The sequence below is a fragment of the Bactrocera latifrons genome, unplaced genomic scaffold (assembly GCF_001853355.1).
Source record: "Bactrocera latifrons isolate USDA-ARS-PBARC rearing strain unplaced genomic scaffold, ASM185335v1 scaffold_3, whole genome shotgun sequence".
NCBI lineage: Eukaryota > Metazoa > Arthropoda > Insecta > Diptera > Tephritidae > Bactrocera > Bactrocera latifrons.
The window spans coordinates 1,169,241-1,189,236 of record NW_017536629.1 but is presented as its reverse complement, the minus strand read 5'-3'; the positions used below and the strand labels follow the sequence as shown (position 1 = coordinate 1,189,236).

Here is a 19,996-nt window from a genome sequence, read left to right as displayed (position 1 = left end):
AAAAAAATAAAATAAAAAAAAATAATAATAATAATAATAATTAAATTGGCAAATAACTCACACCCAAATGTACATATACACATACATATATTAGTTCATGCGAATTGCTCGCAATTACACATTAACATTCGCAATTTGTCGCGGTTGTCATTGCCATATCAAACAGTATATGCTGGTGTGTTGTTTGTGTACTTTGCTTAATCCACCACTGTGCGATTTGTATTTACAGATTAATGGCAATGACATGACGAACGCCTGTCATGACGCTGCGGTGCAATGTCTCACTGAGCCACAACGCTTTGTGCGTCTGGTGTTGCAGCGCGAGTACCGTGGACCCTTGGAGGCACCGTTGAGTCCACGCAGTCCAGCTGTTTTGAATTCGCTCAGTCCTTCCGGTTACCTCGCCAATCGACCAGGTACATAACAACGCAATCAGAAGCTGTTTTACACATTTCTTCTGTTTTTAAATTTAAAATCGATTATCATTTCTGTTTTTTTTTATTATTATTTCCTTGTTTTATTTTTTTTGTCTTCGCACTTTGTTTCTACTACCACAGCGAACTTCAATCGCTCCATCGGCGACATGATATCAGAGCAAGCACAAACTAATCTGCAACACACGCCCACAGCGGCACCCATACTGGCACAGCAACAGCAGCAATATCCTGCTCAGCAACAATTCAACTACACCACCCAGCCGTCGGCTTACGAAATAAATAAAACTGCTACGATACCCAGCGCTACAGCAGCAGCAGCACCAACATTAACTAGCGCTAGTGTAGGCGGTAGCAATGCCCCGAAAACAAATGGTTTTACGACTGCGGCAACCACCGTGCCATATCAACAGCCACAGCCACAGCAACAGCAGCAACAAATCGATAAGGTCACGGGTCAACCAGTGCCAGCTCCCAGGCGCGCAAATTCCATACCTTTGGGAGATGCGCCAGCGGAAGCCACACCAGCCAACGGTAATGCTGCACAGCCCCCGGATTCGGCGAATAAGCCGACAGCGACACCGACACCGACTGCCGGCCCGAACCCGGCCGCAGATGCTTCTGCTGAAACTCAGGTATGTAAAAGCGAAGGTTTGATTTTTTTCCTTTTCTCCACATTAATCAGTATTAATTGTGTGTCTGTCTGTAACCGATTTGTATTGAATACGTTACATAGTTACATAAAATACGCATTGGTCGTTAGTTAAACACATAATTATTGTTTGTCAGTCAGTCATCCATACACCAACCATTCAATGTATGTACTCATTTTTTAGCGCGCAAATATTCGAAAAAAATACCTTTATAATATTACCTGCTCGTCTTGCTGACAGTTGCTGATAGCTTCAAATTTATACATATTTCATGCGCTTAATTGCTTCAATTTAATCGTATAATATTTGTATTAAAGTAATTTGAGTTATGTTGCTTTACCATTCATACAGTCGCGTGCATACCAAGCATTACCCTGCACCTCGAGTATTGTATAAGTGCATTTGTATTTGTACCAAACACTAATTTTGAGCTAAAGGTTTCGAAATTTCGACAATGTGAAAACATAATTTACCGTTAAAATTGCAAATTACCGAAAAGGTAAGTGTAGGCAGGGTATTTTTAAGATATATAGGTTAGAATAAGTCTTTAGAAAACAGAAATATATATTTTGATAATTTTGTGCGCTTAGGAATATAAATACTACTAGCTTATTAGGCACATTTTATACCGTTAATTTTGACATTTTGCCTTTTATATATTTCAATTCGAGTATTTTCAATATTTTTGTATATTCTTTTAAATAAATTTTCATTTTACATAAATATATCTTTAGGACATTTAAATAATTTTCCAGCTATTTGGGTTCGAGATATTATATATTCAACACATCAGAGATCGTAGCACAGAAAGAGAATTCTACCGATTAAGGGTTATAATCCGGAGCGCGTACGCGGCCGAAGCCTGCAGGTTCTGAACGTACAACGCCACCTTTCATAAAATATAGTTTTTTTGTTTTTAATTACTCAACTAAAATCCAGAAATTTAACATTCGGTTCGTAATTTTTTCTACTTTGGGATCTAGGAACCACAGCAACAATTTTTTTTTGTTAAGTGAAATACTTAAATTTCTTCTGTCTGCATTTTGAATTGCCGTCATCTTGATTTCTCTGTATTTTGTTTGTCGATGTTTTGATTATAAGAGTTTTCAATTTCGAAAATCAGTTCAGTCGTTCTTAAGTTAACATGTTCATGGTTTAACTCACCTTTTTTATATAGAGAAATGGTTGATATTGTTGCTGTTGTAAGGTTATCTAGTCACCCGTTAATTCATTGATAGATAAATGGTCATATGTAAGGTAGCTTTACAAAGTTTCAGAGAAGTTTTCCGGTAGAAGTTTCAAAACACGTTTAAAATTTTCGAAGCAGATTACACTAAGTTACAATTTTTTTAAAAATTCAATCGTATCTCCAAAACTATTTGCCAGATCAACTTAACATTTACGAAGAATACTCTCAACTATAAATATCTACATTCGATACACTTGTGCTAATCGATTTTTTGAAATTTACAAGTTGATGTAACACCTTAATGTTTCACCGAATGAAAATAAAATATTATAAATTTTTCGGTTAATTTCCCAGCAAATTTCGTTGCGAAATAGCTCGACATTCTTAATTTAATATTACTAATTAAATAAGTACCTCTTAAGGGTCTCTCAGAGAATCTCTTAATTTAGTCAATTAATAAATTGTTTACATAAATATGCTGATACATCTTAACTTAGTCAATTCGAAAAAAATTTATTTAATAAATCGTCTACATAAATACCAGTGAAGCCTTTTAGTTGAGTAATCTTGCAGATTGTTGAAAATAATTTACTAATAGATGCTCCTTATTTAGTCAATTAATAAATTCAGACAAATAGAGTCAATAAGCAAATTGTTCACATTAAAAGTTTTCTAGACTCTTAATTTAGTCAATTAGCAAATATTGTAAATAAACTGACACGTTCAAATTTAGTCAATCAGCACAATAAGTTAATTAATATAATAATATAATTAATTGTCTATATTAATGTACTAATGTAGCATTTGAATTGAGTCAGTTAGAAAACTGTCTACATTTATAGACCAATAGAGCCGCTAAATTCAGTTATTCAGCAAATTGTCTACAATAATAGACTGATAGACTCTAATTTTACTTAAAGTAATCTGGCATATGACCCCAAATATAGTTAGTTGAGTGACACAAATCGTATTTTTCCCGTTATCCCACTGTACCATATATTGAGATTAGAATAGATTAATTTGAAAGTTGGACAGGGTCACCTTTAGAACTTTTAGGTTAGAAAAAGTACGAAATTTGACTCTTAAAAGTTAATTATCAGGCTTGACTTGAAACGAAGCTCATTTGGCATTGTAAAATTATCAGAGTTTTATAATTAATGTATGTAAAATTTGTTTAGTTCGAAATGTTTATTCCTCGTTTTGACAGCTTGCATCGGCATTACAATGGATCTATGATAAAATATTGTGCTTAACCCTAATTTTTTTATAAATTTTTCGGCTTTGGTTGTAACTTAACCTAAATTTATGACGAAAAGTAATAATAGCCTAAGTCGACTGTGTGCGTTTTTTATTTTATTTTTCATATTGACATTGGATTTATGTCAAAAATATTGTGCTGAACTTTAATTGTAATACATTTCTGTAACATAATCTAATTTTATAACGAAGAGTAGTAGTATACATATATGTTTTTTAGTTCTGAAATTTGCATTAATTTCTAAAAATAATAAAAATCTCAGTAAATAACTTTAGAAGCTGAAACAGTTTATTAAAATAGTTTTGGGAGCTTTAAAAATTATATAAAAAAACCGTATGATTAAAAAAAAATATTAAAAAAAATTAAATAAATTAACTTACTAAAAATATAAAATAAAAAGAAGTAATAAAAAAATAAAATTAAAAAAAAATTTAAAAAATTAAATAAAAGAATTAAATAAAAAAATTAAATGAAATAAAAAAAAATTAATAAAAAATATCAAAAATATTATCAGATAATTATTAATAGTAGAATAAGCATAAATTTGGAAATTAAATAGTTACTATTTTTACCTTATTTTTATAATAAAAATTAATATTTGTTGTAGCGCTGCTATTGCAAGGTGAGTACGCGTTCAGAGTGGTTGGCAAAGTTTTGCGGTAAATTATGAATTTCATATTGCTTTTGCGTGTGGCACGCAGTTTTGCTTAATATTTGAACTCTTTCACCGGATAACAAGCAATTGTTGATGATATTTTTATTTTGTGTAATAATTTCCGCCTTTAATGCGGAAGTATATATTTTTAATGATTATTTACTTATACCTTTATTGTGTGCTAATCTAAAATAAATAAATAATCAAATTATTTCCAATTAACCGCAATATTGTGTTTGTGTTTGTCTATTGCATGAATACATAGAGCTAAATGTGTACTTGGACGAATTTATTACTGTATGTACTACTATTTTGCAGAGCCCAGTGTAAACTCCTGCACCCCATGGTATACATAATAATATAAACATCCTTTATTACACCTGTATAAACATATATACATACATATATTTATATATATGTATATAATATATATATTATATATACATATATTATATTAAATGTAACAATTCACTGCAAAATTTTTCTTTATGTTTAATCGGGTTCGTTCGCATTTCACTTACGTCTATTTAGGCCTATTTATTTATTGCTTAGTTTATAAATTTTAATTACGCAGGTATCCAACCGTCGAAGTTCGTTTAATTTGATATATTTTTGATTTATTCGGTCATTATTTTTATTTTTATTTTGCTAGTGTATCACAGTTATCACTTTGGCTAATTTAGACATCCTTATGTATGAATATATATGAGCGCAAAATTGCTTTAACACATCGACACAAAAAAATCTAGTTATTTAAGCCGAATTTATAACCCAAAAACCTAAACAAGCATTATTTTCTCTTTTCTTTCTTTTGATTTAATACAAATTTTTGAAACTCTTTAACCAAAACGCAATCCAACCAAACAATCAAACGCACGAAACGTCATTGAAAAACCCCACCAAAATGACAATTGCAATAAAAACAACAAAAACAAATATATATATCTATATCTAATCTTGTGTGTGAACTGCATGTAATGCTGGGAAACAATTTGGCGCTCAATGCAGGTGCCGCCGCTCCGGCCGCTGACTAGTGAAGATTTCCAAGCGATGATACCGGCGCACTTCCTCAGCGGTGGCAGTCAACATCAGGTGAATGTGGCGCGTGGCAATGAGGTGGGCGTTGGACCCTCGGTCACCGTAACGGTGAATAAGGCTGTACCCGATCTGCCCATGTTCCCCGCGGCACCCACGGAGCTGGGTCGCATTACCGAAACAATAACGAAATCCACATTTACGGAAACCGTAATGACGCGTGTCACCGATAACCATTTAGCGGAGCCACTGATTAGTGAGGTGATTATCAAAAAAAAATATTGACCCATGAAGTAGACACACAAAGTACTTAACACAAGTGTGCACAAAATGCAGACAAAAAAAAAAAAAAAAATTACAACATACAGAAGTACAAGTAAAAGTAAGAAGAAAAACAAAAAAAAAACCTAAAAAAAAAATCAAAACAGTTGCAGCGCTACACTTTAAGTTCACACGGTAGTCGGCAAATGCGGGAAGCCTATCTTGCATATTTAGTTATTGATTTATTGATTGCACACTTATCCATGCATCCATGCCTACGCTATAACTTGCGGCATTATTCATGGTTTTCTCCAAATTAATTACATAATCTTCATATAGTTTGTTTTATTTTTTTTTTCTGTAAATAATTAAGAAGTTTCAACTGCGGCTGCTAACCGGATGCTTAGGCGCACCCAAATCGTATAACTAACTCTCATCACACAAACTCTTAATGGTCAATGGTTTTCAGTTACTTTTCGAGTAGTTAGTGCAACTAAAATATTTGCGGTGTCACTTGTAACGGTAGTTGTAAAGGTTATTGAAATGGGCGCTTATAATTATCCACATAAATACATACATACATACTTACGTGTAAGCATGCGCCAAATAAATAGTCGATAAACACCGTTATGAATGAAGCGTTTAAGTGTAAAAACAGATGGAGATTTTGTTTAAAAAAGAAAAGAAAAATATAAAGTATTTCCGAAATATTTCTACTATGGGAAAAAAAAAATAGTAAGACTTTGTTCATAAGTTCAAAATTCTTAATTTTTTCTTCAAAATCTATGTCGTACCCCTCAAAGTAAACGACCATGGTCTCAATACACTTGTAGCAAAGTTTTTCCCAATCCTCAAAAGGGTTGTTAAATTTAATTCTCAGAAAAGTCTTCAACGCGATTCACGTTTAATGTCGTCAATTCACTCAAAACGGTTTCTCTGGCCGAATGCACTTTATGTACTTCAGCAAGACAATCGTACTAATAATTCTTTTGATGTGACATTTAACACAGATGTCACTGACAGTCATACCAACCTAGAAAAAAAGTTTGGACAGAAGGGTTTTCGCGTAAAATTCAAATTAAAAAGTCTTACTATTTTTTGCCCATCACAGTTTATTTATCATTTTAACATTGCATGGAAAAATCAATGGTAGTTTCAAAATGTTTTTGTTTAAAAATTTCTCGAACCAAAAAAATGTTTTAAAAATTATTTTAAAATTTACAATTTATATTCCGTTATCTGTTTTCGCATTTGAATGCTTTAAAAAAAGTTCTTAGATATAGTTAAATGTATGCATGTAGATAATTATTTTACTTTATTTGAAGAGTTCTTGATTTTGTCAATGAATGAGGTTTATTATCTAAATAAAATTGCCCTTGTAAGTAACCGCACATCTACATACATACATCAATGTTATCGAATTGTTTACTAATTTTAAGCTGCGCTATGCTTTTTATGTAGTTTGTCATACAAACGATTCGGGAATTCAAACAATTTATTTAAGGTAGCATTTTATATACATCGTCACCTAAAATGCAAAACAACGTATCATTAGAATATCGAAATTGAGTTTTTTATTGCTTACGATTCACTCCATCATGTTACATATATGTATGTAGCATAAAATTTTCAGCTTCCGTGTCAATTATACCCAATATATAACTAATATATAACCAATAGATAACCACTTTATAACCAAAAATTAAATTTTGTTTCAATATGAGTGGTTTCTATTATATCGTTTTTCTTTCGCCTATAAACTTATGAGAAGTGATGCTACGTTATTTTGCATTTTAGGTGCCGATATGTTTGTAATGATATGCGCATTTTAGTGATATAAAATTACTTGAAACAAATTTTATCCGGCTCCCATCGCCGCAACGTTCTTAAATGATAGCTTTTCTTGAGAGTTAAGTTTATACCTTGTTACTTGAATAAGTTAGTTTTCATTCAGGTACTTTCATTTGTAGACTTTCAGTCATATCCGTTATGATAAATTTCTGTAGATGAAGGAAATATCGGCGAAACCAAGAAATATCTTAATAAATATAATTTCGTCTCCATGCAGGTGACTGGCTAGTTATAGAACTTGGTTTCACTGAAGGGTTGACAATTTTGTAATCAAAATTTTTTTGAATAAAATATTAGATTTTCAATTAAAAAAAATAAATTTAAATGTCAATTCTATTATTTTGAAATGCATACTAGCTGCAAATAACACGGAAGACACTTAAACACGTTTAATAAAAATATGAAGCCACACTTCATGCAAGTAATGAAATTCATCTCTCAATCTTAGTTAAAAATCATAAAAATTCCAAAGCGAAGCACATTTCTTCTCCCATATTTTAATATATATATATATTTTTTTTTTAATTAGCTGATGGAGTTTAGGATTTCAAAAAATAAGTTACTCTAATGCATTAATAATAATAATATTTATGAATAAGACTATGCGCAACCATTAAGCCATAAGAGGAAGTCATGTACACATATTAATAGATCTAGTAAAAAGAAATCCATTAATTTCGCTATCAACTAAAGATTTCATCTAGCATAGTTAGGATTATTTGATTTATAATAGGCCACTTGATAACTTGTTGCCCTTTCGAAGGCAATCAACTTCTCTTGGGGCGAACTAACAATAATCATGCATCATAGACAGTAAAAGGAAGTAATCTCTTAGTGCTGAGTCCGCATTATACGGTGGATAGATAAGAACCTTTCAAACAAGCTCCCGTTAATAATAATAATTCCATCTATTGGAAAAGTAATGGATTTCTGTTTACTAGGCCTCATGTTTTAGTTCCTGAAATAAATTCGGAAAAAATGATGGCATCTCTTTAAATAAGAAATATTTCTATATCCTAAGAAAAAATACTCTGAGAGTAAGTCCCAAAAGAATATTGAGAAACCACATCTAACTTCACATACTTCATATTTTCGTTTTAATCGAGGTACAGGTATTACTCTGTATATTTAAGGTAAATCATTGGTTCATTTTATTCTGTTCCAAATAATATGGATGAATTTTATGTAATCTTTCTAAATATTTATAATTGTTTACGAAATAAACTGGAATGAAGTTTTAACCAAGTTGTAGCTTTTGTTTTGTAGCTAGGTTACAAAAAATACTAAATAATGTTCCGTTTTCCCTACTTTTTCTAATTATAAAACAAGAAACTTCAAATTTTATGTGGAATGCTGTTTATTATTCGAAAGAACATTCTTTGGCATTAGTTTTTTGCCCGCGGCTCCGTGTTAAATGGGGGATTTTCCGCACAGACCTTTGATTTTACATATCCTACAGAAGAAAGGCTAACGGTCTGATATCACACGGACTTGATGGCCAATCGAGAGGCCCAAAACGTGAAATTATCTGCTCACCGAAGTGTTCTCTCAAAACATCTATTGATTGATGCGATGTCGCCCAGATCACGAGCTTCAATTTCAGTTACCAATTAGTCGTATCATGGCGCGATAAAAGTTGCCATTTACGGTTTCGTTCTCACCGGCATCACCTTTTAAGAAATATGGACCGATGATTCCACCGTCTCACAAACCAAACTGTTGTTTGTTTGGATGAAAAGTGACTCTTGAATTTCTTCAGATTGCTGAACAAAACTTGGCTTTCAAACGTCAGATCTTCTTGAAACTTTTCAAGAGCCTATAGAGCGAAGCGACGTGGTTTGGAAAGGTCGAGCGGGCTCAGTTCTTGCACAAGCTGTCATTTGTCGTACGCTTTCTCGACGTAAAAGTCGTTTCATGTGTCAGTTCAAGTTCCTGCGAAAGGCGCTGAGGCGACTCTCCACGGTCTTCGTCGGTCTCTCAGCTACGGCTGAGCATTATTAGCCAATAATGAATGCTGGGTCTTGCAATAGGTAATTGTGTTGCGAATAGTACGCTCAGTAGGCTGATTATGTAGACCATAAATCATAAATATACTTTTCACTAGGTAGATTAGAATAGTTCTGTAGCTTTGGTTAAATATATTCATGAAACACTCGCGCTTTCTATTACCGTCGTTTGCGATAACACTCTGCTTTGCCTTACTTTGAGTCTGACCTCCTCAACTTACCAGCAGTTACAGTCTTACTACAGTTTTCGAAAAAGTCACTAAATTGTTAGAATTAATTTCATTCGCAAATATTTTTCCTGCTTCTTTGGATGATATCATTTTGGCTGTTGGCTCTTAAGAATTATTATCTTCAAAGTGGGGGAAACTAAAACAAAAACTTTCTTAAATTGTGGAAGAAAATCGTGGCATATAATTGTTAGCTCCATTGCAAAGTTTTTCCCTTATTGGCAGAGCAAATGCCGCTGCTTGTAGATTACTAACGCAACCACATTGTGCCGCTGCTTTGGAGCAGTTTTCCTTGTGCTTTTACTTACTTTAGGATTTGCACTTTGTTAATATTATTAAACAAAAAGTTTAACCAAACTCTCTACTTCCTTTGTGGGTGCTCTTTTGCTGGCTGCGCTGCTTACTTTACAAAGAATAACTCAGAGCAACGCTCGTTTTGTTAATATTTGATATTTGTCATGTCTTATGGCTGAAGTGACGCATCTTGGCGTACAGCTGTTGTTGTTGCACACGCGTTATATGCGTCATATGAAGAGTAGACGACCGGCTCTCTTCAGCCAAGTAAATGCTTCATACTTACATATTTACATATTTATACATTTGCATACTTTATACTAAAAAGAGAAGCTTGTTTGCTGTCGTCTTCATATGACTGCTTTGGCCCAGCTTGACGTGTAAAATTTACAGGCGCCGAGAAATTAATTTAACCAGTAGATAAGCTCTCCGAAGTTTGTAGACATTTGAAGAGATTTCGGTTATAGAAATAGTTCGCTTAGGTTCTAAAAATTTAAAACGCTTACTACCAGCCACATACCTAGTTACAAGTTCAGGCCGTTCTAAAATGAAACTATGCTTCATGTTTTTTGTAAAGATATTTTATTAAACAATTATATGAACGATGTAAAAAACTGTAATCCAGCCCTCAAACCAACTGTCCAGTTATTTTTTAAGATTTTTTAGGACTCGCCAAGTTTATGTTGGGTATTCGATAGGCCATGTTCTCCAACTCGGATCGCATACTGTAGTCCAATGGATTCAAATCTGACTTCCCAAACGGCCAATAATGTTTCAATTGTTGAAAGGGTATTTTCAGAAGATGATCAGTTTACCGACGGTTGGTTCTGTCGAATAAGTCTTGACATTGACCTGATTGCCATATCCACTCCCTTTGATATAATTTTCTGTTTTATAAGGGTATTTGACGAGTTTAAGCGAGACGAGCTGAGTCGATTTAGTCATGACCGTCTGTCTGTATATCCGCGCACTATAACCTCAGTTTTTGAGATATCGATTCGAAGTTTAGCACATATTCTTTTCTCCCCAAAAGATTGCTCAGGTTCGAAACTGCCAATATCGGCCAACTATTTAATATAACAGCCATACAACCTACACGATCGGAACCGAGTGCTTGTATGGAAAACTGAACTGAACGATCGGGTATTATAAAAGTGTACAATTGTATGAAAATCGGTTGTTCTCGAGAAATCTTGTGACTTCAAAACCACAGTTTCGAACAAAACGTGTTTAAAGACGGCGCACTTAGCCTAGCTAGCCTCGAGCGCACATGCTCTCAAGGCTGTATCTCCGAAACTATTACTCGTTGGGTATGGTTTTTCTAAGTTGGACAATTAGGACAATATTCCAGAGGTGTTGTAGAATTTAATAAAACAATAAAAAATCGATATTTCGAAAACCATAAACCCATGTAACCTCTTATTACGACTTTCGTTGGGACTTTATTTTTATAAGCGACAGCAAACACAGAACTGACTATTATACATACATACATATGTGATTAGATACTAAAGTGTGTCAAAGAAAACGAATATTTTTCTTTAGGTCGGTACTCTGACTGAGTTCTTAATTGTAACGGGAGAGCCCCCGCATTACAGTTTTCAATCTATTTTCTTATTATCAGACAAAAATTTTCTTTTGTAGATAACATTGTTCGGCTATTTTCAGTAGGTGCTCGAGCTATTAATCGGTAATCAAGAGGCTACCAGTTTCACGTAATGGTTCAGTTTTGCGATCAAAAAAGTTCGTGCATTCCATTCACAAATAATAGTCGGAAAGTTTGACCTCGACATAATTTGGTCTTAAATTTGTTCAATTATTATATTATATCAGTTGTCTACGATACGCCATTTTTGATCGAAATTCAGGAGATTTGGTGATTGACTCTTGTGAAGAAATTTAAGAGACATAACTGGTGTAATAGCCTTCGAAAATGTCAACCGTGTTGAGAAATACATATACACTCAACAAAAAAATTTTTTTTTTAAATATTCCGGTGTAGATACTGCGTAATATACATATTTGTAATTTATACTTATTTATACAATTTAATTAGTAAATAATTAAAAAAAAAAAATCATGATAAAATAGGAATTCGCACTTGTTTTGTTATCGCATACGTTTTGTTTTGGCATCGAAAATCACTCAGCTCAGGTATTTCTTATCGCTTCTGTTAAATTTAAACATCGCTGTCATTATTTATATTCATATTACTAACTACTTGCATGCACAAATACATTCATACTTCAAGCACATCAAAATAAAAAAAATTATATGTAAATCGTCAAAAGCACGAAATCACTTAGGAAAAAGTTTCATCAAAGAACATTACTCCTATCCAACTGTGGCTTTCCGACAAAGCAACTTATCTTGACTTCTTGAGTCGTTTTATTGCCTCAAGCTGTAAGTGGAACTTTTGGCATAGAAAAATTGTCGCTTAAAGTATACTGCTTAAAGTCTTCTTGAAATATTTTTTTACATTAAAATATTAAAGTTACTGAAAAGAAAACCTGTTAAAGTCATATAAGACGTTTGGTAAACGGTCCATAGTTATATATGTACATATGTATCTATATTTCTTAATTTCTTTTGCTTTCATTAACATGGCTTTAGAAAACTTATTTATTAAGTGAATCACTATGTAATTATAATGTCTGTAAATATCACCAACAATTATCGCACACATCATCAACCAAACACTCATTGCGCTTTTCGAGAGTCTTTCAAAATTTGATTTTCTGTAAATTGTAAACGATTTGTTCAAAAAGAATACTGTATATATTATTTCACATTCCTAACTATTGTAGACGGCACATTAGTTCAACATTTTCATTTTATTCAAATTATAGGAAGTTATCTTGCCGAAGAACCAAGGGTCGCTGGGCTTCAGCATCATTGGCGGTACGGACCATTCGTGTGTGCCGTTCGGTTCACATGAGCCGGGCATATTTATATCGCATGTAAGTAACCAAAAATATATCTTTAAACTATTAATTGTTATACTATACTTAAGTAACGAAAATGTGTTGAATTGGGGTTTGATTTTCTTTTTTGCTTTCATTCTTATTTGAAACGCTAATTCAGTGCACATGTCGTCGGGCTTTGTTGCAAAATTTTAGTATATAATTTATTCGAAATGCTTAGGCATGCCTTAAGGGGTTACTTGGGTTTCCTCGGTTAAATAATGAAAAAAATATTTTAAACTTGGCTTTGCGACGTGATTTCCGGAAAAAAGATGCGTTCGCGATGGCAGGATAACTCTACAGGAACATCTAAAGTGAAAAATATGAGTTGTAGTTAAAACCTTAATTTGGAGCTTGGACAAAAGTAAACAAAACTGAAAATTGGATTATTGGCTGCCATTTTAACCAAAAAAAAAAAAACAAAGAATTAGTGAAAATTTCGCGACACAAATATTTGTAATCGAAAAAATCCTACGTCCAAGTCGTTCAGAAGTGTATCTCAAATAGCTTTGTAAAATTTCATGAAGATCGCTTGAGCAGTTCTCGAGAAATCTTGCCAACCGACTTCAAAATTACAGTTTCGAGAAAAACGTGTTTAAAGAAGACGCCAGCCTCGAGCGCACAAATTCTCCAGACTGTATCTCCGAAACTATTATTCGGATCAACTTGAAAATTTAGGACAATATTCTAGAGATTCTGCAGAATTTAATAAAACAAAATTTTGAATTTGAATTTTTTAAACCTGTAAACCCATGTAACCCATTAAGCAATTAAAAGTTTGTAACAGAAATTTTCTTTACTGCCTAGCATGAGATTTGATCGAACAAATATTTTTCCTTATTATAATATAAATATTTATTCTCGCCTTCAAACTAGGCTCCACAGTCAATACAAGCAGGACAACATTTAATCTAATACACTTCTTTCGGCTCGTTTTTGGTGCGCCATACGCTCAATTATTGGACAGTTTGGACGTGTTGTCACCAGTAACGACCCGTTTGATGAGTGTGAGGTCCTTAGCTACGCTGTCAAATATTTCTTTTGCGTCCTCTACTCGCCCTCGTTTTTGCAAAATACTCAGGTCTTTTGGTACGAGTCTGGCATTATCAAAATGTGTTGAGTCGATCCATAAGATATATTGAGATCCTCTGCTATGTCTCTCATGTCGACACACATGCTTTTTTCGACGTTATCGCCATTAACAGTGTCGGATGGATGACTCACATGTGGCAAGTTTTCGATGAGGACCTTTACTGAATGCTTTGTGCCACTCAAATAATTGTACTCGTAATAAAGTAGAATTTAATTTGCGACATTTTTAATGATTTTGTGACCTTGATTCAATTTTTTATATTTATCTTATAAAGTGTGATCCATTTCCAAAGTAGAAAACTTTTTTAAAGAAAACACAGAACTAACTAACTAAACATACATTCTTTATCATTTATATTTGAAGTTTATCTCTTTCAAATGTTGACCGCGGCTCCTCTCAGAGGATCTATCCGTTGAGTTAATTTTTCGAGGTTTTCGACTAATAACTGGCGAGTGACACGCGTGATATTTTTCTCCAAAGCCTGAAACGAAGTGGGATTGTCCACATAGACTTTAGGCTTTTCATATCTCCACCGGAAAAAGTTAACGGCGAGATATCACAAGATCTTGTTAGCCGATCGACCGACCCAGAACATAAAATTATCTGCTCACCAAAGTATTCTTTCAATAAATCTATTGATTGATGCGATGTGTGGGAAGTGGTGCCGTCCTTTCGCCGAGATCATGAGCTCCAATTTTATGCATCAAATAGTCGTATCGTAGCGCGATAACGACTGGCATTGATGGTTTCGTTCTCACCGTTATCATTTTTGAATAAATATAGAGCGATGATTCTATCAGACCACAAACCACACTCAAACGTTGTTTTTCTGGATGAAATGGCAGCTCTTCTGTCTCTTTAGGTTCCTCTTCCTTCCAAATGCGTCAATTTTGCTTGTTTACATACACATTGAGCCAGAATTTGGGTCAAAAACGTTGAACCATTTGTAAAGTAAGTCTTTAAATTATGAAATGCCAAAAGATCTGAACAAAAATAGTCACGCGTGTTAATCACATTCTATTGAGAAAGCACATCTACTTGTAACTTCCATTACAAAAAAATTCTATCACGAAATTTGTTGTGATCTTATCTTTTTATGTTCAAAACACATAGTTTTTTTATTTTTTGTTTTTGTTTACAAAAGTTTTTTATCCTGGTCTAACGCGCTAATCCTCTTTGGAAAAACACTTAAACTCTAGTTCAAAATATTATGGGCTTATAGCAATTTTCTGTTACTTAATTGTATACAGTATGTATTATATATTGCATACAATATATTGCCTACGATAAAAAGTGTTGAAATTACACCTCTGTACATTCTGTACACTTCTCCCTTCATTTGCATTTGTCGGCGAAAAATATGTGTTGAAAAGTTATATTTTGACATATGTTATGTTTGTTATTTTAATAAGCGGCAATTTTTCATTGTCAGCTACGCTTAATCCACACATATTTTACATACAAACATAGCTACATAATTTGTAAGTATATAGGCAGTAAATAACGGCTGAATGCGCCAAATGGAAGTCGCTCCCACTTCTGCAACATTCTTGTGTTGTGTTGGCATGTAATAAAGTTTTGTGCTGGACTTTTACATAAATTACACAAGTGTTTACTAAAGTTTTCATTTGTTGCTTGCGCGTTTCATGCGCTTATCCCTGCCGGCACAAATGCAAATGAGCGAATGCAATGCGAGCAGGCTGCTTATGTAGTGCCAAGCGCTTTGTAGCTTAAGTACGAGCGTTAGCTTAAGTTTAACTTTATTTTTAAAGTTTAATAACTATAAACAGTCCAATTTAATCACTAATGTAGCTAATGGAGTTTGTTACTTATTAAATTTTGTATTTTCATTTGCTTAATCGAATTGCAGGTCGTGCCCGATGGCATTGCACACAAATGCGGCAAACTGCGTATGGGCGATAGGATTTTGAAAGTGAACGACGTGGATATATCGCGTGCCACGCATCAGGAGGCTGTAATGGAATTACTGAAACCGGGCGACGACATCAAGCTGACCATACAGCACGATCCGCTGCCACCTGGCTTCCAGGTAAGCAAAGAATGTCGAGATAAAAAAACACAAATATTTTTCGATGTTTTGTCGAGAATTGCTTAGTTTAAGCTTCATTGTGCTTGTAGTATAAATAAATACATACAGTTATATAACATGTAGTAGCAAATATCATCTCATAGCAAAGTATTATTTGTAAGCAATTTCGCTAAAACTGCAAAAAATATTAGCTTATACTACATATGTAGCTTGTTTTTTTCTCACTATTGCAAAATATTTACACCTTTTTCCTTTTTTAATTGCAATATCCAAAGATTGAGGTAGAAATTTTACAAACTGAGGTAAGCCGCTTTTTGTTTGGATTATTCACTAAGTGTTTCTCTAAATGTTTCTAAAATTCTTATTGATTTTTGTTGAGTTTATGAATGAGTTCCGTTAAGACCGAAAAGTTTTCCAAGTTCTGATATTTTTTTAATTACAAAAACTTTTTTTTTTAACATTTACAAGGGTTTTCTAAATTGCATTGTTCATTTTACTGCGAACTAAACATTATTAAAGACCTAACAATATATATTTAAAACTAAATATTAAGTTCGACTCGTTATACGTTTCTTATTCATTATCAGCTAAGTTTTGTAGCAAGTAAGCAATTTGTTTGATTTATTTTAATATTAGTTAGCTGCAAAGCAAAATATGATGGAAAAGCTTTATTTCGAAAAAGCTCTTTTGGGATTTTGGGTGAAGGCGAAAAATTGCACGAAAGTGGCGTTTTATATTCATATATTTATGGATGTATTTGCGGCGAAATGTAAAAGTGGACTTAAGTGGACTTAAGTCAGTAACTAAGAATCACAAGCAACACATTCAAGTTACAATTTGATTGTAGTAAAATTAAAATACTTTGCCCAAACTTGAGCTGCTTTTACATATTGTTTATTTATCATATATATTCTAGGTTTATACAAGTATACATACATAAATATATCACTGCTGCATGCAAAGTATTTTTTGAAGAGAAGCGCTGCCAATAGATTTTGTTACTCAAATTGAGTTATGTGCTTTAAAACATTTTATAAAATTCGCAACAACAAAAAATCAACAATGTGAAATCCGAATGCATTTTATTCTAAAAAAAGCTTGGCCAAAGGAATTTTTTTAAATAAGTGTTAATTTTTTGTCAAAATTCTTTCGTTCAATGGAGCTTTTCATTGGTATGGTAGCAGGCTTTTTTTTTATCATTGGGATATACAATATGTGCCCTAAAAATAACCGAACTTTGTTTTTAAATCATACAACATGCGGCGTTTTCTAAAATTTTCAGCGGTAAGAGGTTACTACATGGGCTTCCATGGGTAAAAAGCAGCATTTTTAAAATTTTCTTTTCATATGAAAATTAAAAATTTTATTAGCGTTTCTTATGGTTACAAACATATACTACTAACAAAGAAATTCTGAAATGTTTGGAAAAAATATTTTAAACCCCCTGAGGGGGGGATAGCTCCCTACAGTATCATCTGAAAAAAATACGTTAAAATCTTAACTTAGTAATAGGCGAAGGAAAAAAACTGAAAATTGGATTTTTGGCAGACATTTTTATAAAAAAAATTTAAAAATCACGGCTTTTTTTTCAAAGATTTATAATCAAAAAAAAGAAAAATAATAATAAAAAAAAATCCTTCGTCTAAGTATTTAAAAATTGTATCTCAAAGACCTGTATAAAATTACAGAAAGGTCGTTTTAGTAGTTCCCGAGAAATTTTGCGAACCGCCTTCAAAAACACAGTTTCGAGAAAAATGCGATAAAGACGGCGCACTTAGTCTAGCTAGCCTCGAGCGCACAAGTTTTCAAGGCTGCCTCTCCAAAACTATTACTCGGATTAACTTGAAAATTGAGGACAATATTCAAGAGGTTTTGTTAAATTTGATAATACATAATTTACAACCCCTTAAGATGGGTTAACTAGTTGAAGATGTTGGTTGAAGGATTAAATACGAGTAAAACTGTTATTTTGAAAAGTATAAATGACGATTTGGCTAAAAAAAAGATCTAAGTTCATTTTGTTCAACATATTTAATTCATTAAGACCAAAAATGTAAACGAGTTTTTGATGTAAAAACGGATTTCTCCATCAATTCGCCTGATCTCATCCCGGCCATGTGACTATTTTCTAATTACGAAGCTAAAAGACAACATAAAAGTAGCCGGGCCGCTGAAGAACATGCCTATAAATGACATGAAAAACTATGTATACGCTGGTTGATAGTTCCATACTTCTACAAGGTGCGTTCCAAAGTAAACAATCTAGCAGCGCACCCTGGTGGCGCTATTTCTATGTCAAAACATCGATTTATCGTATTTTAACCGAACATTTGGGCTTACGAAAGATGTGGGTTTGTTCCGCACAAATTCACTGACGACCAAAAATTGCTCAGAATCCAACATTCGATTCGACGCTTGTGACCGATTATTTGACCAAAAATCGCACTTTGCTCATTAACCACTATGGTTTGAAATAACCCCGTATTGACCTGAGATGGCACCGTGCGACTTCTTCCTTTTCGAAAAAATGCATTTGTCCATTAAAACAAAGCGTTGTGCAGGCGTAGAGGCCATTCAAAAGGCTTGCACCGGCATACTGGCGGTAAAATCGACCAGCGAGCTAAAACACTCGTTCGACATGGTCATTTGGACCGTGCAAAAAGCTGTATTGCGGCAGAAAAAGCCTACTTCGCATTAAATAAATTGATTTTGCCGAAAAAAACATTTCTTCTGTTTTTTTTTTTCAAAACTCCTGTTTACTTTGGAACGCACCTTGTATTGAGTTTAATAGAATTAGTTTTGATTAAATCCTTTTAAAACATAATATATTGTGTACTTTATTCTATATCCACAAAGTTTGGTTATTTTTCTGACACACCTTGTATGTTTAAGCATTTGGGTATCTACAAAATATTTTATTACAGAGTATTTCATAGATAAAAAGTCCCAGTAACTCGAAAAAATTAAAATATTCCTCAAAGCGCAGCAAAAAAGAAAAATCGCTCTCTTTGGTACATTTTTGTAGCATTTTTAAAGCACTCCCTTAATGGCAGCACCGCAGTGCACATTTTTATCGCGCACTTTACTTTTATATACTTACATAGTTTTATTATTACGACTATTTTCTCATTTGCCACACATATATAGCTATGTATGTAGGATGTATGCTATATATGGTACACTCACTGCCTCGAATGAAAATGGGAATCGCGCCAAAAATCAAAAGAATCAGGGCTATTATATGTATATTTACGCTTTTCACTTTTCCCACATATTTCTGTCCGTTTGTTTATTTTGTTCACTTATTTCACTTGTTATTTTATTATTATTTCTCTGTTTGCAGTATGCATCCTTCATTGTTATATATCTATGTATGTATATAGTGTATGTATGTGTACGTATAAAAATATGCCTACGCATATGTATGTACTTAAGTACGTATTTTATGCCCTTTACATCTACATAAGTCAATACATACATACTTATACATATGTATGTACCATATAATGATTGTGCTGTTGCAGAGTTATGTTGCACTTTCATATTTATAACTGCTTATTATTATAAATCACAGGAAATCACCATTAGTAAAGCTGAAGGCGAGCGCCTGGGTATGCACATTAAGGGCGGACTTAATGGTCAGCGCGGCAATCCGTGTGATCCCACCGACGAGGGTGTGTTTGTGTCGAAAATTAATTCAGTCGGCGCAGCAAGACGAGACGGAAGGCTTAAGGTATGTAAATAACTGCGTGTATGTATAAATAATAACTATATTCATTGCCAGAGGAAGTGTAATTTTAATTTAGCTGGACTGCGAATTTTTCAGTTGAAATTTTTTGGGTTAAAATTTGGATTAAAAAATTTAAAATCTGCAAAATCTTAATTATTAAAGGTGCTTGGGTATAAAGATTAAATTTTTAACTATTAATTCTAATTTTGAAATCAAAATGTTTGCAATTGAAGATAAAAATTTAGTAAATGCTTTCCAAATTAATAAATTAAAAATTGGGAAACTTTTTTTTAATTT

At 33.2% G+C, this 19,996-nt stretch overlaps 1 protein-coding gene across 11 annotated transcripts in view; it reads left to right on the top strand.

Annotated features, from left to right (window-relative positions):
* Positions 1–19,996, top strand: part of LOC108970407 (protein lap4) — a gene marked incomplete in the record, with an annotated part of 147,788 nt that overhangs the window by 75,668 nt on the left and 52,124 nt on the right. For 9 of the 11 annotated variants that reach the window (XM_018935756.1, XM_018935747.1, XM_018935757.1 and 6 more), the window contains 7 exon segments: positions 230–416; positions 558–1,069; positions 5,198–5,485; positions 12,713–12,823; positions 15,790–15,969; positions 16,245–16,271; positions 19,544–19,702. In XM_018935756.1, the coding sequence (XP_018791301.1) occupies positions 230–416; positions 558–1,069; positions 5,198–5,485; positions 12,713–12,823; positions 15,790–15,969; positions 16,245–16,271; positions 19,544–19,702 (1,464 nt within the window). 11 annotated transcript variants of the gene reach the window in all.